The sequence below is a fragment of the Physella acuta genome, unplaced genomic scaffold (genome assembly GCF_028476545.2).
Source record: "Physella acuta isolate Inbredline_101_S28 unplaced genomic scaffold, ASM2847654v3 ptg000460l, whole genome shotgun sequence".
Classification (NCBI taxonomy): domain Eukaryota; kingdom Metazoa; phylum Mollusca; class Gastropoda; family Physidae; genus Physella; species Physella acuta.
Window position 1 is genome coordinate 1 of NW_026731979.1, and position 21,805 is coordinate 21,805.

A 21,805-nucleotide genomic window follows, 5' to 3' on the forward strand; every position below is an offset into this window, starting at 1 on the left:
CTCTCCCCCTACTATTTTATCATCTGAACTGGATCAGACCAGTTTTCAGTAAAATTTACCTTTTTTTTTTCGATTTGGTGTCAAACTCTGAAGGATCCCATGGTGTCACCCTCTAAACTCTAAACAATATTACTCTGTGCGGACCGCTCCCAGTGCCGGCGCCAGGTTATTTAGCGCCCTAGGCAAAACTTATTAAAAGCGCCCCCCCCCCCCCCGCAATTTTTGTTCGTGCCCCAGTATTTATCAGAGGCGTAGCGACCCTTCCCGGCGCCCGGGGACAAACTTTCGATGTGCAACCCCCCCCCCCCCCTCAAACTTTCGATTTGCACCCCCCCCCCCCCCCCCCTCAAACTTTCAATTTGTTTTTTCCAACCCATTTTGGCGCCCCTACGGACAGCGCCCTAGGCGACCGCCTAGTTTCGCCTTATAGGTAGCGCCGGCCCTGACCGCACCCCCCCCCCCATTACTTCGACCGATACGCCTACTAATTAGTTAAAATAATTCTACTAGCCTCGGCTACAAGCTACAATATAGGCCTACTACAGATCTAGCAGTAAAGAAAAACACTCCTTTATTGTTGTTTTTTTTTTTTTGGTTTTTTTTTTTTGGTTTTTTTTTTTTTAGAAATGTCCGTATTGATACCCAGACACTGGTGTGAATTCTCTTAATAATTAAAGTTCCCTTTACGAACCTGGCGGTCCATGGGGACAAATGAAGTAGAGCTCACCTGTTATCAGTGTTTCTTCCAGACTTTTTTCTCCGGGGGGGGCACTTGAAATTTTCGGGGGGGGGCGGTAAACTTTCTTCGGGGGGGGCGGACACTGTTAAAAGTATATATTTTCTATATAAATAATATAAATTTCATTTCGTTCGGGGGGGGCGGTAAAAAAATTTTCGGGGGGGCTTCGCCCCCCCCGAAGAGATGCCTGGAAGAAACTCTGCCTGTTATGTGACCTCGCCATATGGGCGAATAACGTCGTTACACATGTAGATTACCGATTAGTTATCTCCCCCTTTCCCCCCCCCCCCCCCCCCCAACTTAGCGCATCGTTTTAAACCAAGATTTCTAGTACAAAACTAATAAATTAAAAACGATCCAAATCACTCTAGCAAGGGGCTGTAGCTCAAGTGGTAGAGCGCTCGCTTAGCATGTGAGAGGTACGGGGATCGATACCCCGCTGCTCCAAAATTTTGGCATTATGTTTTATTTAGCCTAAATGTGTCGCTTGATCTCTTTTCTTGGTCTCTCTTTCTACCTCTTCCCACGACCCCAATTATAATTCTTGAGTGAACAAAAGCGTTTATGTTTTTCGATGTGAAAATGTAAGAACTGTAGCTAAATATCACAGGCCAAGACGACTGGTTTTTGTTTTTTTGAATTGACAAATTCATTTGCTTTCTCGTGAAAAATCAAATTTTAGTTGGAATTTTTTGCAATAATTGAAGCTACATTTAAAGTTTGTTTTGGCATTTTTTATGTAGTTGTCATGTTGACGTTTTTTATCTAACCGGATGTTGATAAAAGCGGTTCTTTTAAAAACAGAATTAACATTTACAACCTGATGTTAAAAAAGTTAAAAAAACTGTTAGATCTAGATTGAACTAAAACCCGGAGTATTTACTATTTAGATCTTGTAAATTTATAATTTATACTAAATTCACAAGAAACTCGAAGAAAGTCATAACATCTAACGGTAAAACTCCATTTTAGCGTATTTTATTCCCCGCTTGACGTTCACCTCCAGTTGAGCATACCGAAACACACAAAATGTGACAAAAACGTTAGGAAAGCACAGATCTACTTATGGTAATCTATCGTTTTGGGTACGTAAAATCGCCCGCGATTTGTAATGTGAAAAACAGGTGACTCCTTAAATTTTAATAATTATTTCACATTTTGAGGAAGATTTATGTTTAAAAAAATTCAAAAATGTTTCCTTGATTCATTTATGTACCTGTTTTTAAACAATTGAATTAAAACTTTTCCGTAATAAATGAAGACTAGCGATGTTTCCAACAGATGCAACCATGCACATTTACTATAGCAGCCATCTTGTCTAAGTTTTATTTTTATAAGCTTTTAGCGCCAGATTCAGGGGGAAGCCACTCTATTTTACAAATGGCTGCTGTTTATATAGCAAATCTTGCTCTCAGACACTGCTGTTTAAAGTTAATTTCTGGCCTATATCGATATATTTAGCCATTGATTTAGGTTTATTATTCATTTATCTATAATATTTGACACAAACATATCACAATATACTTCTATTAAAGCCTTGACAATGAGGTAACGTTTTCGTACATAAATAGCCGCGGGCGATTTTACGTACCCAAAACGATAGATTACCCTACTTATTTTTTTTTATAACTGCAATTTTTTATTAGAAAAGGTAAAAAAAAAACAAAAAAAACATTAGACTAAGAACTGTTCCAATTAACTATCGTGTGATCGTCAGCGGGAGAAAAATCCTTACATGGTCGCTGGTTCACCGTTAGTTCACATTGACTTTAATTATTAAATTATCAGCATACGTCATAGCTCGGGCAATAGCTGTTTGAAATTGTGTTGGCCTCAGTTTTGGGGTCATTGTAATTGTAAGTTCATTAATATTTATTTATAGTATCATGCCTGGGAGATACTTGTAACAGTACAAACTTAACCGCCTTGCAATTGTGAGTTACGTTTACTTACGTATTTCACCCATTGCCATGAAAATTCTGATGCACGAACATTGCACATTTAATATTCTAAATTTGGATTTTTCTCAACTTTTCACAAAAGTAAATTATCAAAATCTAAAACAAAGTCAGTCTCTTTGTTTTTTTTATTCATTTTTATTCATTTGTTAAAACAAAAATACAATACAAATAATAAATCGTGTTTTCCTAATGTTTTGGTGTGTTTCGGTTGTTATAATAAAATATGCTCAACTGGAGGTAAACAAGAAGTGGAGAATAAAATACGCTAAAATGGAGTTTTACCGGCTAGGCCATTAGGGACAGGGTTAGGTTAGCAACCTGAACTTGTTACTTAGTAATACTTAGCATTGACATTAGCCAGTCCTGAGTGTATTTAGTTAACTACCAGTAGCCTAACACCCCTTTTTTAAAGAAGATTCCATTATCTGACACCGGTGTAAACATTCTCCTGATGTTTTTTTTAAAAATGTGGTCCTTATGAAAGGAACATTGACAACCACACACAATTTATATTTTGATCTATGTCAACAATAATTAGTAACAATTAGTGTTTATTCTGGCAGTTGACTAAATATCAACCAAAATATTATTCTGTTGGCTTTTGATCCAATGATTTAAACCAATGTTATTGGCTATTTAGTCAAAATTGGAATTTCTAACAATTTAAGTATTCTATGCTAATGTTTTCATACAATTATTGTTACATTTTTTTAATGACAGTATTGCTACAATGGAACAAGAACAGGTCCTAAGTGAACAATTGATTAGCTCTATAATTGGTGACCTGCAACTGCCCTTCTGCAATGATTCTAATGTAAGCAAACATAAACTGGATACCACAACAGACCTTGAAAGGGAGGCCAGTAGAAAATCGAAGAAGAAACGACGTTCCAGTTTATCAAATCACCGGAGATCTATCACCGGTTTTATATCTACAAAAGTAAATCTAGGTAAAATTCTTTGCCATTTAAATGTTTTATGTCAAACGAATCTTGCCATCGATTATTCCTTTTGAAATACCGACCTTAAATCTTAAAGCTGTGTCATTTTTAAAAACATTAATTTTCTTCTTCTTTTTCGTTCTTAATTATTAGTGTTGAAGGGGGTCGAGATTTATCTGCCAGTGGGTTTGAACTTGAGACTTTGTTCGAATTTATCAACCATGAGCTTTTTGCCGACTCGACCACGCCTCCAACACAATTAAGCGTTGCGGGTCAACTGTTTATGCGCCATTGAGGCCATTAACTCCGATTTCAGCCTGCTTTTCTTTTTGGATTTGCTTCCATAGCCTTTGTCCAACCAAGAACAAACTACTAGGCAGTAGTTGTTTAATTTTGGAGTTGTCTCTCCTAGAAGAGTGGCTGTCCCCTGCTAACAAGCCTCATCTGCCCGAGGATTCGAACCCGAGACTTTTCGGTTTAGCAACAATGAGCTTTACCGACTCGACCACGCCGACCCCTAATTTTCTTCTATTATTAATGAGAATGTTGTTTGTTTAATGTATTAGGAAAATTGGTTGTGGTTAGTTATAATTCCATCTAATTAGTTAGATTGTTAGTATTTAAAATTACTCCAGTTCATTCATTTTGAAATACAGACCTTAAAAATTAAAGCTGTGTCATTTTTTTTTTAAATTAATTTTCTTCTATTATTAATGAGAATGTTGTTTGTTTAATGTATTAGGAAAATTGGTTGTGGTTAGTTATAATTCCATCTAATTAGTTAGATTGTTAGTATTTAAAATTACTCCAGTTCTCTCCCCTTACTTAAAACCAAACACATTTCAATTTATTTTAAACATTTTATTTTTGTTTTTATTGAGGTTTTTTTTAAATTATGATTTATATGAACATTAGTCATTTAACTGTTCCATTGACATAGTCCCTGGAATATTTCATTATCGCAATTTGTATGAATCTCATGCTCTAGTTTGCGGCAAATAAAATGCATACAATTTTATAAGCTAAAATGTTATTTTCAGAGACAGAACCTTCAAGCCAAGGGAGCTCAGAGAATGAGGGTAGTCAGCAGAGTCAATCTTCTGAGTCTGATAAGAGGTAGCTTTTCTCACTGACTTTTAGTTATTTTTAAAAACAAATTTTAGAAAGATGTGGGAGAAAAAAAAATAATTAAATTTGATATTTTAAAACAGATAGTAGGATTAGTTGTGAGAAGCACAGTAAATAACATAGTGTGTAATTTTTACTTAATACCATAATGATATAGATCTAGTTTTCTAGCTCAAATTTTCTCAAAATCTATTTTAGGTTACCTGGAAGCTCTGTTGACAGCCCTTTAGATATCACAATATCCAAGTTGGAAGCTGACATAGCCAAGTTTGTTTTCTAAATAATTTTTTTGTTCTTGTAATTTTGACATTTAAAATTAGTGATAAAACTCTTGTCTTTAGAAGAGCATTGTCATTATATTTGTAGTGTATCAAATAATATGGGAGCTAACCTTGGCAGTCATATACTGTAACATTGTTAGAATAGCACCACTGTTGTAATGTTAGTGAAATGTACATTAAATAGTGAGTTAAGAATCATCAGTCATCATCTGGATGCCAACCACAGTAGATCAAATAAACTATGACTGTTTTTGTGCTAAACCTAGTTGTGTTATTTAGAATCCATCATTTATCATAAAACCAATACCATGAATATTTCATTATTGGTTTAACGTTATTGTCGCAGTCAAAATATTAACTAGGGCTATTTGACTTTATCTGATGCATAAATATAAATACTGACATAAATATTCAAGCCCCTAACAGCCTTATTAAAATAAAAATATAAATTTTTATGCCACTAATGCAGAATGTCAATTTTGTGATTAAAATACTTATAGTACTAGAATATTCTATTTAACTTTATATTATCCACAACCAATATTTATATCACTTTTAAAATTTTTTCCAGATTTGAAAATGAATGCAAAGAATGGGACAAGCTCTTCTCTGACTATAAACAAAAGGAAAGTGAAACCAAAACGTAAGTTTGTTGTAGAAATTCCCTTATCTTTCTCCTAGCTTTATGGTGGGCTATCTTGTATGATCACTATAAATTTCTTCCTATTCATACAATTTAAAAAAAAAATCTGTGGTTGAATGATGTATGTACAGATTCATTCCACCAGTGGTACCAACATTATTTAAATTGATTAGTACATTCTAATATATATATATATATATATATATATATATATATATATATATATATATATATATATATATATGTTTTATCAAACAGTATAGATCTAGCTTCAGAGCATTTTAATTTTTATTCTATCATTTATGTTCACTATCAAATTTTTAGCATAAAACTAGTTACTATTTTGATAAGTTACTAGGTGAACCCTACTACAGATAAAGTAGGGTTCACCTGTTTCTGTGACCTCAGCATATGAAGAAGTACTGTGCTCAACTGCATTAACTTTCCCTAAAAGAAGTACTTATAAGAGTTTGATGTCCTACAGATTCGAACCAGGCATCATTACTCAAGACTTTTGAGTCATGCGCTTTACCATCCAACAATGCTGTCCCTATCTCTTTATCTTTTACAGATTGATTGTTATGCACTATTATTTTGGCAAAAAAGTAATTGTTTATAATTTATACTAATTTTTATGCACACAATTTGTACAGAATGTGTTCAGATCTGACCCTGTCTATGGAGAATGTACCAGCTAATTTAAAAGAACTAGGAACCTCCGAGTACATCAAATGCCAGCCTTTAGATTTGCTGCAAACTAAACAGACGTTGGACAAACTTTTCCTAGATTTTGAATTTAATGTAAGATTTTAAATTTATTTTTTATTCCATCTTGAACCATTTGATTTAGAAAGTACTAAGATTCTGTATAATTATGTAAACTCCTTAAAAACAGCCTACAATTTTAGCATGAGGTAATTATTTTTCTGAAAAATCATTTCCTTAAAAGAGTTGTCTCTCTTAGTTGTTGTAACCACTATGCCTTAAAGTTTTTAAATGTCACCACTATAAAGTTTTTAAATGACAGACTAAATAAAATATAATATAAATTTTAACTTCAGTATCTGACTTTCTTGCTGGTATTCTAGTTGGCAAAAAAATGTTCTTTGATTACACCGGCAGTCTAGATGCTAAAATGTTTAATGGTTGATCCTTCTTTTCTTTTTTCCTGTTTGTGCCCACAACACGGGCAGATGAAGTAGAGTTCATCTGTTTCATTGACCTTGACAAACAGGGGAATAATGTGGTCAGCACTATGCCAAGCCGCCTTTGTTTCCCTAATGTGAGTTAGATACCCATCAGAGCTGGGTGGACTCAGAGACAGTCTACTGATTTGAACCTGGATTTGAACTCGCGACTTTCTGGTTAGCAGTCCAGCTCACTGGTTGATCCTAGCTTACCCTGATTGGACACACGTGTTGGGGCTCCTAGATCCCTCTCTGTGCTAGTGTGTACATAGGTTGGTTACTCAGTGATAACATACAATCAGAGCTAGAGCAACTTTGGGCTCACTGAAAAATCCTGAATTGCTGTTGATTCTATTCATTTTTTTATATATATATGTTTTAAATGCACACATGTCTATTGATAAACTTAATTAAATAGTTTAGTTAAGATTAATAAAAGTTAAGTTTTAAAACATCTCATGACATTGGTTCTTAAAGTCCAGTATATGTCTAACACATTTCACTTAAAAAAGATGTAGTTATTTGAATAATGGTAGATAGACAAGTCAGCTTATAGACTACAAATTACTTCAGTTGCTTATACTGGCACAACTTTCTGATAACTGCTAAACTTTAAAAATGTTGAGGGAAATTTAAAGTTTTTATTTAGGATTAATCTATCAATTCCACTTATGTCTATTATTTATTTAACTAAACATTTAAAATGTATCTTTAAATTCATGTTGCTAGAAGTTGTACATGCCCCATTACAAAAAAGGTATTTGTTTATCACAGCTGTTTTCTTTAACCTGAGATGCACATATACGTCAAGGTGGTAGAAAATACTAATTAAAATTGTCTAAATGGCAGTCTTCTTCTTTGTTCTTAATTATTAGTGTTGAAGGGGATCGAGATTTATCTGCCAGTGGGTTTGAACTCGAGACTTTGTTCGAATTTATCAACCATGAGCTTTTTTGCTGACTCGACCACGCCTCCAACACAATTAAGCGTTACGTGTCAACTGGTTTTGCGCCATTGAGGCCATTGACTCAGATTTCAGCCTGCTTTTCTTTTTGGATTTGCTTCCATAGCCTTTGTCCAACCACGAACAAACTACAAGGCAGCAGTTGTTTAATTTTGGAGTTGTCTCTCCTAGAAGAGTGACCGTCCCCAGCTAACGAGCCTCCTCTGCCCGAGGGTTCGAACTCGAGACTTTTCGGTTTAGCAACCATGAGCTTTACCGACTCGACCACGCCGTCCCCTAAATGGCAGTCATATGGAGACCTTCAGGATTCTACAATCTGTTACTGTTTAGAGTTTGCAAATTGGCATATTCCACTGAACATCATTTTCCATCAGACATTTGTGGCAACAGACAGTGAGAATAAAACATTATTTTAGTTATTCAAACAATGGCTTTTTTTTTTTATTTACAGCGCTCCTCTTGCATAAAAGATGTCAGGCTTATTAAAGAAACAGCTGAGTGTCTACATAGTTCCTTCAAACACATGTCCGGCAAGCTGTGTAAGTAGCACAGATTTGATAACTCACTTCCTCAGAACTAGACTTCTAACTTTTTCCTTGATTTATAGACCATCTTTTTCTAAATCCACCCAAGTATCAAAATTTTTTTGCTGTATCGTCCATTTATTTATTACACAAAATTTAATTTCACACATAGGGCCTATATGCTTAATATATAAATGTTAAGGAAAGCAAAAACTTTAGGCTTGTGAACTATTTTTAAAAACTGGAGTTACTGTTTTAAACTTTCAACAGCTCCTTTCAAAGATGAAATACATACTAAATTTTCAATCAAATTTATATAATCTGTACCTGATTTTTACATATTTTTTTTCTTTCAGCCGAAGGTTCAAAAAATTGGATAGATGATTTTCCTGAAAGCATGAAATAAATTTTTTTACACTAGATACTGGAATTCTGAAATTATTTTTAATGATCTCCCTTTATTAATATTACATAACAAAACTTTGAAGTGAACAACTTGATCAAAAGTGGTTGTCCCTTCAACTTTTAGGTCTAAAGAGGCATCTTTTTACCTTTACTAACGATTCATTGGGCAGATGAAGTAGAGTTCATGTTTCTTAGCCTTGGCATATGAAGAGATGGTGTTAACACCTTCCCTAGCAGCCTTTACTTTTCCTAAGACAGATACCCATCAGAAATGAGTGGACTCAGCAGTCACTAGTCTAAACCGAGATCTGAACTTAATACCTTTGGGTTAGCAGCCAAACGCTCTACCATTCGACCACTGTCCCATAACTTAAAATAGTTACCTTACTTTCAGTCTTGGGAAACAATAACAGAACAATAAGCTAGCTCTAAATTTTTTTATTTCTCAAAGCATTCCCAATGAACAAAAAAAAAAACACCCTCCCTTCAATATAACTGCATATCAAGCATTTGTCAAAAAGATGCATTGTTTGAATCCACACAAAAAATAATCACTAATGCTAGGTACTAATGTATATATACAACAAGGGGAGAATCAGATGCCATGAACACAATTTTACTACAGATCATCATCAATGACAGTGCATAATTGACATTCAGTACACGACAACCATGACATTAACACTTTAGAGTACCTTGTAAGTTTACACATTCAAAACATTTATTACCATTTAAATCTAATTCATTTTAGTGTAATGATATGACTAAACCCATAGAATGAATTTTCCCCCCTCTGAGTTCATGAGAATTACTTTGAAACAATTAAATCCAAAAGATCTCTCATTTCCTTTAATGTACAGAATAGAACAACATTCATTTGTGACAATCCCATAACTTAGTTTAAACTTAACCCACTCAGAATATACAGGGCCATCAAGCTTATCTAGAACTGAATCAAACATTTACCTAAAAAGTTAAAGAAAACACACTATATACACATGGATGACTGACATAAAAAATCTAGTGAAATATCTCATTTAAAATAAAGAAAGAAAATAAAAATGTCATTAAATCATATATTTAAAGACTTCTGTCAGTTTAAAGGAAGAAAATTGGTGTATTATATATCTGAGCATGAGGGTAAGTCAACATCTATTTTAAAAACAAAATAAAACTTGCGAGATAAGGTAAAACAGAGATTTGTAAAACCAAAAACACAATTTTCAGAACTGATTATAGTCATGCTATTATTGTACAATGATTTATGTAAAAACCATAAGATTCAGACCATAAAATAATGTCTGAAACTGCTTAGTGTCCATAAAAACTTTTTTTTAAAAATAAATGAGAAATGCACTGAACACACTCAAAAATTGAGAATTATAAATTTAACCTTATGTAATTAAAACAGTTGAATTAAAAAGCAATATTGATAACTTGTAAAATGATAAAATTATTAGAATTTTTCTTTAAAGATATGAACTATTTGTCAAAAAAATGTATAAATATTTATATTAAACATTTGAATGCAACATATTCAATTAATTTTCAATCTTGCACACATGGTAATTAAAATATTTATATAATGAGGGATTTACATTCAAATTATTCTAGGTTAAATCACGTAGCATTACATAATGACTTGCTCACAAACTAGACAGTTTGGTAATAAATTATAATTTTAAATAAAATTTTATCATAAATATCTCTAAAAGCAAATTTTATGTTACTGGACAATTAAAGGTAATGTGGCAAAAATCTACACAATGTAAAATGAATACCTAATATGTGGTAGAATAATTACCAGCATTCAACAGAATTTTTAAACAACAATCTAAACTAAAAAAAATAAATTAAAATGTGTGACAATTCATGTATATATAAATATGTATGCGGAGATGGGAAAAGTCATAAATCATGATCGATGTAGAATGTATAAAGGGCACCAGTGTCTGTCTAATATGCAACTAAACATGCATGAAAAGGGCACATAGAAATTTCGCACACCCAGCACAATTTCATCACATTTCACACACACATTCTGATTCTTTTTTTCCTGAGAACTAAACACACAGAGGAACAGTGGCATCAACAAATGAAGCCTTCCTTCCAACAATAATTGTCAGCTGATGGTATCTTTGTTTTGAAGAATAACATCTTCAATTACTAATATAGCCATCAGGTATCTTAGGAATCACACTTTAACTTAATTTAAATGGAATTACTTGTATATGATTTGTTAAAAAGTCAGACTAATGCAATACTTAAAATTACTTGAGAATATTACTAGTGAATAGTCAAATGGAATTACTTGTATATAATTTGTTAAAAAGTCAGACTAATGCAATACTTAAAATTACTTGAGAATATTACTAGTGAATAGTCCATATGAAACATTTTTTAAAAATAAATCTACATTTAAAAAATTCTTTTACTTAGTGTTAACACATGCTTTGGTTGTAAATTTTTCAAGTACGAACCTTGATAGAAAAATATTTCCATTGACAATGCCTTATGCTAGTTGTTATTTAAAACTAATCGACATAAAAAAAAAAGCTATTAAATAAAACTTCCCCTTCACAGGCTTAAGGCTTATTTGTTTTAAAGATTTTTCTTCTAAAACTGACTGCACTGAATAACCTTACAGGCTATTGTTTTTCTGCTTATAGATCTAGTCACTGCAAAACCTGGCACTAAAATCACTTAACTAATTGTCAATAATTCTTCTCTTATTACAGCTGAACAAAAAATCATTACTAAACTTCCTATGATGTTTAATCTACTTTCTTTTCTTCCGGAACAACCATCAGGAATTTCTGTAGCCAAACTGTCATCCCGTCTGAAAAATAAAGAGTAAATCTTTTATGTTTAAACAGATCGATGAATTATTGCAGCCATACAATAATTTCATCTGAAAATGCATTTTAAATACACAAAATTGTGTTCTTAACCTATGGAGTTAGGTTCACACTTGTTTTTGGTGAAATTGCTAACCTTATTAAAAAAACATTCAATAAAATGAAATTTTGATTTTAATGTGGTTCTTCAAATTTAATTAATGGTAATGAAAAGCCTTTATCGATCCTATCGAGGTGTGTGTCTCAGAGAATTAGATTTTACAACAAGTGGTCGCCATCCAAAAAAGGTTGGAAACTTGTGCCTCAAATTAACAGAAGAAATATCAAGCACATATCTTAGTGGGACGAAAGACAAACTTCTAGAGTTGACTATCAATGCTTTAACCCTATATCCTTGCCTCGGGGGCCAAGCAAAGGGTCAATTTTGCAGACCTGACAGTCAATATGGTTTTGTGACGCCAGTAATTAGTCAGCAACACAACTCGTTAAGGTTAGCACTACCGAGCTCTAAAGTCATTGTTCTAACTGCATTTAATTTACTTACCCATATATCTGGTGAAAATTTTGGGCTTAGATGTCCAAGCAATGAAGATGATGTACACAGGAATGCCGGTACATATGATACCCAAGCCAATAACTGAAAGATTTTAAAAAAAAAACATTTGAAAATTGCTTTGTAGCAGCACAGGTATATTGCAATTAATTTAAGTAAAAAAGTAAAGAATCCTCTTTAGCAAGTCATTGGGCAGATGAAGTAAAGTTCATGTTTCTTGACCTCTGCATATGAAGGGAAAGTGCGGTTAGCACTTTGCCCACTTTCCCTAACATAAGTTAGGTTCCCATCAGAGCTGGGTGGACTCAAAGACATTCTAGACTTGTACTCAAATTCAAATCTTTGGTTTAGCAGCCTAGCGCTCTACCGCTTAGGCCATGCTTCCTGAACCAAATAAAAAATTATACCCCCCCCCCCCCCAGTGGAGAGGGGGGGGGGGATATAATGTCTCTACACCTGACCATCATACTAGGTTTAAAGCAATACTTCTAAGTTGGGTCGATAACATTTGTGAACTTGTCCTTCATTGACTACTCATCTTTTCCAAGTTTGGTGATCTTCGCTTGCACAAGGTAAAACCATTGCGCAAATGTTTTTCTTTAAATAAGGTTTGTATAAAGTAAACAGTTCTTGACTTACATGTTTCAACAGGACTGGCATACAGAGGCAATATGACCAGGTACACTGTTACAATGGTGTAGATGATGGGCCAGATCAGGTGTACCTGAGGGAAACATTAAACACATGACATCACTTTCAAAGGTATACAAGGAATAGACACTGTAGAGTGTCATGAGATTTGTTAGATCTGAAGAGAAGCTGGATTAAAATCTCTCATCTAATTTTATGATGTATTTTAACATTAATTAAAACTGAAAACAAATTTTTTTAAATGAGCATTCTGACAGTTGTTTTATGATGTATTTTAACATTAATTAAAACTGAAAAGAAATTTTTTTTTATGAGCATTCTGACAGTTATTTTATGATGTATTTTAAAATTAATTAAAACTGAAAACAACATTTTTTAAAATAAGCATTGCTGACAGTTAAATGTAAGGAGAAGATTAGCCAGGGTTAGGAAGAGAAGAAAAATCTCTTCAGATTGCAACTCATTAAAATTATCTTTAAAATTGCGTACCTTGATAGGTCTTGGCATATCTGGTCTCTTCCACCTGAGGTACATGAGGACAACAACTGCCATACCTATGGACAGCCAGGTGGCAAATCCAACATAGGTGATCAAAGCATAGATATCAGAGGATGCTAAATAGCACAGTGAGAGGGCTCCCTAAAACAGAAGATAGAACAACCCATGTCACACAAGCTAAATCTGCTAATGTAAAGGCATATCTTTTTAATTCTGCTAATGTAAAGGCACACCTTTTTTGTAAACATGTCAACACACAAATAAGAAAAGTCATTTATGGCTGTTTTTTTTATGGGACTAGGTTATTAACCCTAGGTTCATTATCCAGCTGTCAATTACTCTACCCTTTGAAAATACTAATATAACATAGGATGGGTGCAGTAAAAAAAAACCCCACATTTTACTATAGAATACTTGAAATAGGCAGACAGAACAAATTGCACTTTTGCTAGGCATTCTTTAGAATACAAATCAGCAAAGTGCAGATTAAGCATATCCTCCTCCCCAAACATATTCCTAACCTCAAATATACCTTTCCGATATGTGCGCAAAACATACAGAAGAGACCTGGTATCTGCACAAAATTAAACTGGACTAAACATGCGCCAGCCAGGTAAGGGTCATTAGTGCGGCTTAAAGCTGAGTGGGAATGGGGGGGGGGGGGAAGGGGGGGGGGGAATAAGATAGAGAGTAGGGAGACAAGTAAAAGCCTTGTGGGTGGTGATGATAGCCACACATTGCTATGGTGTGAAAAAGAAAATCCAGCAATAGAAGCAACTAGGTCTTAAAAGTTTAAAAAAGTACTTTACATACAAGTAATTACATACATGCTTTAAAACCTAAAAAATATTTTACCATAAACAAACATGCAGGCATGGGTGTTAATCTCTGAATCTGAACCATACTCAAGATCTGGGGCATATGTCCTTCACGTCCTCCCACATAGAACAATCTAAGATTAAAATAATCATTAATTAGTTGTGAATAAAGTAGTAAATCCTCAAATATAAACTCTTTATGAACGTTTTTCAGACAGTATTTATTTACACCATACTGAAAACAATAGTTAAAAAAAATGTAGCTTTGTAGTTATTGGACAATACAACAGCATCTAGTTGAACATTAAAGTAAACTTTTAAACAACAACTTACTGCTGTAAGTATTGTACGACTATTAAATTATCTTCCCTCGGAATAATCAAAACTGACTACTGTATTAGCGGATATTGGAGTGTTTTCATGCAACATATTTTGTGATAAACTTTTTTATTATTTTTTTTTTATTATTATTATTATTTTTTTTTTAAATAAAAGCTTTTATAAAATGAATACCTGGATGTTGTGAACAAGATACCGTTGACACCTCCAAAGGTGGACAAGGAGACAAAAACAGGCATAATCCACCACATAATGCCATACAAACGTCTGGAAAACATCTGTGAAAAAAAAAATTAAACGATAATATAACTATCAACCTGACCATCATATCCATTTTATTTATAAGCTTGATTATAAGTTTATGCAAAAAAAAAAAAAAATTTAAATTAAAAATTATTGGACAGCCTGAAAAGTTACAAGTAGGAGGTAGAACGTCCGCTTACCACAGCGACAGCAGCGCCACCTAGGATCTCATCAGGACTGACGGTGGTGAAGTAAGCAACATTGGTCATGACGTAGACGCATGTGACAAGGATGATGGAGATCCAGATGGCTTTTGGTAGATTTCTATTCAACAAATAAAACACTAGATGTAACTCAGGATTTTATTAACTTTACTAATATTTTATAGCTTTATTTCATGAATCATTTAACTATTCTCCTCTTTAACGCTTTACTTAAAAATTAATTTAGATGTTATTCTAAGATTTATTTCAAGAATCATTCCATATTATTACTAAATCTCAGCAGCCAGTAAAATTTAAAGCATCTTCACTTAAAGTTTTTTCATAAACTATAATAAAATCAAAGCAAATTTGACTAACTTGTATGGGTCTTTCAACTCTTCAATCACAAAGTTCAAGTAATTCCTGGTGAAATAAAACAATTTTTGAGTGAACCTCACTGTTGATGTGTTTGTGGAAAATGAGTTAATTAAACAAAACAAAAAGAAAAACACACAAAAAAAAAAAATGAAAATTAGAAAGCACTAAAAGTAACAGTACCCTTTGTGGTCACATTTTGTAACTTGAAACCATTTCTAATGAAGTTTTCTTTGTAATATAAATCCCCCCCCCCTTTCACCCAAGAGTTTTAGGTTGTTTACAAATGCTCCTTAGGGAAGCATTTGTAATTTTATTAAGCTTTAATAGTAAAGGTTTTGGTTTCCGAAAAATATTTTGAAATAGATTTTTAACACCAACATAATTTGTGTTGTTGTATCTAAAGAAAGTGTATCATAATTCTCATATTACGTGTTTTGAAAGTTCATTTTTTTTTATTTAGCGCTGACTAAACCCTCCCAAACCGTTTTGGGGATTTCTTAGTCCAGTTCCAGAAAATGATATAAATTAATATATGATGTAATGTGGGGCAACATTGGGTTAAAATATTCCTGTAATATCGAAGGGGAAATTCCATTCTTACAAATAAAAACAACGCTAATTCTGGCAACGTTTAACACATTTTTATCTGGCCACTGGCAAAAAAATAGATGTCTATTTTAGGCAACAGTTTCAGGTAGATTGCATCATACACTAAACCACTGTTTGCGTCAATGTCTTGGGCCTTAGGGTTTAAGCGATATTTTATTCAATCAATGAACACAATCATATACCGTCAGCAAGATTTAAGTTAAAAACGATTTCTCTAATCCTACGACTCAGGCCACACATTTCTCCTAATTGTTTCTCAATTTTCTCCCCAACTGCCTCGTCAATAAAAGTGTACATGACATGTCCTCTCTATAAACGTCAGCAGGGAGGGGGTGGGCGGGAACATCCCTTCATATTTTTCCTACGAACAAAAAACAGCGCGTCAAACAATGCTCGCCATTGGCCTATTGATTTTCCACCTTGGTGGCGGGAAAGGCTGAGTCGGTATGAAGGCGGTAAAAATGCTCGTTCAGTGGCACTGCTCGGGAATGGTTGGTACACACAACTCACTCGTAAGTAGGTCACGGAACGCTTCTCGTTTAATTGTTAGGGGAAGATGGCGGGAACGCCGGTATTGTAAACATTTTTATACACAAGAAAAAGTTATTATTGGACATTTAAAAAGTAAATTTTTAAAGAACGCCGAAAAGGAAAAGGAGCATTAATTATGTCAGGGGGACTCGGTTAAAGTTAGAAAAATAAGTCTACTACGTCTAGATCTAGATTCTAGTACGTTTTGGCGTTTATCACTTAGTAAATCTAGAATCTAGATTTTTTGTAATCTTTCTTAGATATCTAGATCTATATATAAATGTTGAACATTTCAAATGATGCAATTTAAAATAAATACCTATACAATTTAAACATACAATGATTCCGGGTCAAGCCCCGCCTTTTTTGAGCGAGCAACGAACCTGCCCTAATTTCTAGATTTGATCAAGTACAGCGCAGTGTAAGAAGTAAGTTGTGGTTTTGATGTAGATTTACAATTAGAACAAGTTAATTATTAAACAATGACCCGCTGCCTTTCAAGACGATTTAACGTGTCTCCGCATAAATTACAGGGAAACCATGACGTGGTCAGGTCTACCTATATTGTATTTCTGTTACTGACGTCTAGGCCTATGTAGGCTACATCCTTATTACTGCGTGATTTCGTCATCCATTTACTAGCCCCACGTGGGGGGGGGGGGTGTCAAGGGGGAGGGGTATACATATTTCAACAAATCATTAATCAAATAGTGAAACGCGGGAATGTTGTGGGATCTGCCTAGTTTATATATTAAAAAATAAAAAAATAAAAAGCAGTACTATAACCATTGTATTTTTAAATCACTTAAAAAGTCCTTGACCTATGTCAACTACACGCGGTAAGTTCCCGTCTATTGATCGCTGGGGGCCGGCATGGGGGTGGCGTAGACCTCTAATTAACGGCCCTAATCTTATCAGGACTGCTAACGAGGTCCAGCCGGTGGAGATAATCCAAACCATGACCAGACAATTACCGGGCCTGACCTCTAGAGCTCACCCGACCTTTAGACTTTAAGATTGTGTGAGTGGAGGAGAGAAGTCACGTGCTGATACAATAAAAAGTTGTCGGACAATTGTTACGAAACTATTTTCATTAAAGTTAACGATAATATGATTAAATGGGGTAGGCCCTATGGCCTATGTGAAATAGCAATGTCCGATAATGACACAATAATAAGAATCAGTGTTTCTTCCAGACTTTCCTCTCTGGGGGTGGGGTGGCGGGCGGACACTGGTAAAAGTATAAATTTTTTATATAAATTTTCAATATGGTAGGGGGGGGGGGCGTAGCCATCTTTAAAAAAAGGTTGTTAGTAGATACACATTAGCAAGATACACAAGTATGTCTTGCTAATGCCAATACTAACCCTATCCCCTAACCAAAGTCCTACTATAGCCCAAAATCTAATTTCTGACCATAAAACCAATGAGCTTACAATACTACTAAAACACTATTTTATCAGACATCTGTCATACCAATTCTCGAATTTAATCTCTGTCGCCCAGATCTACTTGAATTGTTTTCTTCACTAAAACTATAACCTAACAAAACGGTTTGGGCTCAGCTTCCCTGGTGGATGAGCCTTACGTTGACGGGACAATTTGCATAATCAAATAAGAAAGCTAGACGGGAAATCATATTAAAGGGGTCGGATTTCAACGGCGCTTAGTTACATCACATTCTGTTCTGTGATCGGTTGTAAATTATTCTAGAGCAGGATTTCAGTCGACAAATGCTACAGGGGCCAGCCAGTCGAGTTTAAGGACCACTGCTACAGGGGCCAACCAGTCGAGTTTAAGGACCACTGCTACAGGGGCCAACCAGTCGAGTTTAAGGACCACTGCTACAGGGGCCAACCAGTCGAGTTTAAGGACCACTGCTACATGGCCATCCAGTCGAGTTTTAAGGACCACTGCTACATGATCATCCAGTCGAGTTTAAGGACCACTGCTACAGGGGCCAACCAGTCGAGTTTAAGGACCACTGCTACATGGCCATCCAGTCGAGTTTAAGGACCACTGCTACAGGGGCCAACCAGTCGAGTTTAAGGACCACTGCTACAGGGGCCAATCTGTCGAGTTTAAGGACCACTGCTACAGGGGGCCAACCAGTCGAGTTTAAGGACCACTGCTACAGGGGCCAACCAGTCGAGTTTAAGGACCACTGGAGTCGTATAAATTCAACTTTAAACACGTGCAGGCTAAGAATCAAACTTCAACAGGGGACATCCACTTCCTGCCCACGTGATATGACCTGAATCTCAACTTGGAAGAAAACAAGTTGAAAATAAAACATTAAGCAAAAGCTGCTTCCATTCCATTTATTTGAAGAAAGAAAAATCGGTCTGGTAGCCTTTAGTCGAGACACCCCTCCCCCTTTTCCACTCGTCAACGGAAGTGAGTGATAGATTAAGGTATAGCATGCAAGAACGCAATCCATCCCGTGAGCCTTTCTTCCTGTAGGGAATCAGCTTATGATGGCCAGACACCACAGGCCATCGCTACGATCACACCGCAACTCGTCCCCCACTATAAAACAAAGAACAACTGAAACTTTGAGACGTTTTAAATCTACATAAGAAGGAGAGGGGGACAGAAAGGACATGAGAGTAAGCTAGGCTTATTTCGGCGGCTATTCAGACCCCGGGGGCGCTAACGATTTCTATAATCCCTCGTCTTAAAGATATCAGCCCTGAACGTCACGTGGTACATTTGTTTCTAAAAATAGTGAAACAGAACGTGGCAATACAACAATTAATACACATTTCCACTTGTTTAGGCTTTAAAATGTGTACACAATGGAAGCTAATGGTCAAACGATTCACGCTAGTTCCCGAGTATTACAAGTGTTTACAAGTGATACCAACAACTTGAGTTCTGTTGGATGTTCAAAGCATCGGTAAAATTGATTTGGTGTGTGTGCGTGTAATGGGGGGGGGGGGGGGGGGGGAAGGGACGATTGAGAGTTGGCATCAAACACGAAAACTCGTGTTGGCTTATCATTAGGTTTGCCTGTCACCCCTTCTAGGACGAAGGCCGCTGACAAGAGCTTTGCAGTCGTCTCTGTCCTTGGCTAGTCTCTCCAACTGTCCCCAGGTTTATCCAATCTTCTTGGTGTCTTCTTTCGGGTAATGTTGTCTATCATAGACCCCCCTATTTTTCAACCTGTATTGCACATATATTCTCCCGTTTAAAAAAACAAGTCAGTAAGGTACTCGAACTAATGCATCCCAATTACAAATCACCTTTAAAACAGTTGTCCTATGATATTTATGCACATGAATAAATTATACTAAGCATACCATTTCAGAGGATATAAACTGTCTAATTAGCATAGTCAGCGCTAACTCCTTAAATCCCCTCACAGATGAAGGTAATAATAACGTATGGGTAATATTCGAACATAGTGTGGAGGGCGAATGGGTTAAAGATCTACTGATAACTACAAACTGGTTCTATTTTTAAGGTGTAGTTTTACTCCGGGAGAGATACATTCCCCAGAGAGGCTTGTTAAAGAACGATAACTTTTACTACTCGTTAGGAGTTGCTTCCCTTTGGTCCTTGATACAGTAACAGAACATGCATTTTGAACATATTTTTAATAACTGATCATCTATTACCAATGTATTATTAAACAGAAAAGATTTTCAATTTAAGAAAGGTTCAATAATTAGCTAGACATCCTACATTTTAATAGAGTAAGATCAAGGTTAGTTACCTACAACTAAACAGCAATACATCTAAAATTTTAAGTGAGTTTGTGCAAGCAAGTATCTTACAACTTAATCAATGGTTCTTAACCTTTTCAGGTACCGGACCCCACTAGTTTCTTATGCACATTCACAGAATCCTTCTTAATAGTCCGATTGTCCACACTGACAAAATCCAGTCTGGAATCACACCAGTTGGGTATGTATCTTGACCTCTGATGAACCCCTGAGATTGAATCTTATCAAACCCAGGTTGAGAACCACTGAACTAAATAGACAGCGTTACATCCAAGTTTGTGAGAAAAGCAACTCACCACCCATTGTAAGCAAACAGCCCTGAGTAGAAAGCTAAAGATATCTCTCCTATATTGGTCTCAGTGTTGGCAAATGGTTCTTGGAAATGTTCATACTCTCCTGGGGAAGATAGATAGAAATGTTGAACAGATAAGATAGGACACACACACAGAAGTTCAAAACTGATGTGTGGGTGTGTGGGGATCAAATATTAATGTGGGGGTGTGAGGGGTGAATCCTATCTGAAGGATACACATTAGATATGCAATAAACTGTTCCTGAATTAATTTTTTTTTAAATCTGCAATGCAACAGGTTGGTGTTTTAAATATTGTTGCCATAGTAACCAAATTGTTTTTAAATGTGCCATTTAATTCTATACAGCACATCTACTCTAAGCACAGGATAATTTTGATTTTCTGTGGTGGGGGGGGGGGGCACTAAGCATCAATGTCTATAGCAAGATCTGCTGATAGTTACACTAACACACAAGATACATAGGAAAACATATTGTATAAAACATCATATGTTCAATTGTTGTTAACCTTTGATTAGCCAACATTTACACTCAAAACATAACGGGAATTTAAAAAGTGCTTGGACCTCGTAAATTCACCTGAGGGACAGTGAATAGTCTATAGTCTACCCTAGTGTTTTTGTTGCCGTAGAGAGACTCATGTAAAAGAGGGGTTAATTATTGTACAAACTCACTTGCAAGAGTAAAGAAATTGGTGGCTTGTAATTAAAATTTAAAAGTGATTCATTATATGACTGAGTGAGTGATTATTATAGTTATTTTAAAGGAAAAGAGAAAGTATTATAATATCTAAATAGTATGTATTAGCTATATAATTTATGTATTAGCTTCATAGAGCCTTATTGCCTAAGGCTGCTAGCTATTGATCACCGAGTTATGTGGGTTGTTTACGAATGTTGACATTGACGTCACCCAGAGTTCCCTGCCCTTGACTACTCACCTCTCCCCAACTGCACGAATCCGGTGACTATAATTAGACACAGGGCCGCAAGCTTGGCGTAGGTGAATACATCCTGTACCCTAGTGGCCCACCCCACGTTGGCACAGTTCACAAACGTGAGAATCACTGAAAGTGGAAACAAAAGAGGGATTTGACGACAACTGTTGATTTAAACATTTGTATCATTAGCGGGCTTATTGTAATATGTTGAAACCTAATTTATAGTACAAAAATGGTTTAGTTCAGGGATATTGGTATAATATTTCATTAAAATTTCATTACACCATAGAACAGGGAAGCAACTTTTTAACAACCTCTATCATATTACACGTAAAAAGAGACAAGACTGCTTGCAGTAGTACGTGTGTTCT

General features: G+C 35.2%; 2 protein-coding genes and 1 non-coding gene across 8 annotated transcripts in view; 2 read left to right on the forward strand and 1 right to left on the reverse strand.

Annotated features, from left to right (window-relative positions):
- The first annotated feature begins 1,113 nt into the window (after positions 1 to 1,113).
- Positions 1,114 to 1,186, forward strand: Trnaa-agc (transfer RNA alanine (anticodon AGC)). The gene has a single exon. It is a non-coding gene; the product is annotated as a tRNA-Ala (tRNA).
- A 77-nt stretch (positions 1,187 to 1,263) lies between these two features.
- LOC131943538 (uncharacterized) lies at positions 1,264 to 8,788 on the forward strand. Of its 5 annotated transcripts, none has more exons than XM_059303713.1 (8): positions 1,264 to 1,323; positions 3,421 to 3,650; positions 4,682 to 4,757; positions 4,968 to 5,036; positions 5,622 to 5,693; positions 6,347 to 6,494; positions 8,296 to 8,383; positions 8,725 to 8,788. In XM_059303713.1, the coding sequence occupies exons 1-8, from the start codon at positions 1,304 to 1,306 to the stop codon at positions 8,772 to 8,774; spliced, it is 753 nt and encodes a 250-aa protein (XP_059159696.1). In that variant the 5' UTR covers positions 1,264 to 1,303; the 3' UTR covers positions 8,775 to 8,788. The 5 variants fall into 5 exon arrangements, with proteins under 5 accessions (XP_059159696.1, XP_059159697.1, XP_059159695.1 ...); XM_059303714.1 differs by lacking the exon at positions 1,264 to 1,323 and adding an exon at positions 1,525 to 1,634; XM_059303712.1 differs by lacking the exon at positions 1,264 to 1,323 and adding an exon at positions 1,541 to 1,585.
- A 585-nt stretch (positions 8,789 to 9,373) lies between these two features.
- Positions 9,374 to 21,805, reverse strand: part of LOC131943534 (Y+L amino acid transporter 2) — a 36,330-nt gene continuing 23,898 nt past the window's right edge. For both annotated transcript variants that reach the window (XM_059303707.1, XM_059303708.1), the window contains 10 exons: positions 21,435 to 21,560; positions 20,479 to 20,578; positions 15,315 to 15,359; positions 14,934 to 15,057; positions 14,665 to 14,768; positions 14,189 to 14,285; positions 13,325 to 13,474; positions 12,824 to 12,908; positions 12,176 to 12,268; positions 9,374 to 11,612 (listed from right to left, as the gene is read on the reverse strand). In XM_059303707.1, coding sequence (XP_059159690.1) covers positions 11,548 to 11,612; positions 12,176 to 12,268; positions 12,824 to 12,908; positions 13,325 to 13,474; positions 14,189 to 14,285; positions 14,665 to 14,768; positions 14,934 to 15,057; positions 15,315 to 15,359; positions 20,479 to 20,578; positions 21,435 to 21,560 — 989 coding nt within the window. In that variant the 3' untranslated portion in view covers positions 9,374 to 11,547. The remainder of the gene's footprint in view (positions 11,613 to 12,175; positions 12,269 to 12,823; positions 12,909 to 13,324; positions 13,475 to 14,188; positions 14,286 to 14,664; positions 14,769 to 14,933; positions 15,058 to 15,314; positions 15,360 to 20,478; positions 20,579 to 21,434; positions 21,561 to 21,805) is intronic.

Bases quoted from the DNA above. Each gene is read 5' to 3' on its own strand.
- LOC131943538 (XM_059303712.1), top strand. From the start codon at position 1,563: ATGTTAAAAAAGTTAAAAAAACT. The intron at 4,758-4,967 runs GTAGCTTTTCTC...AATCTATTTTAG, and splicing joins TCTTCTGAGTCTGATAAGAG to GTTACCTGGAAGCTCTGTTG. The intron at 5,037-5,621 runs GTTTGTTTTCTA...AATTTTTTCCAG, and splicing joins TTGGAAGCTGACATAGCCAA to ATTTGAAAATGAATGCAAAG.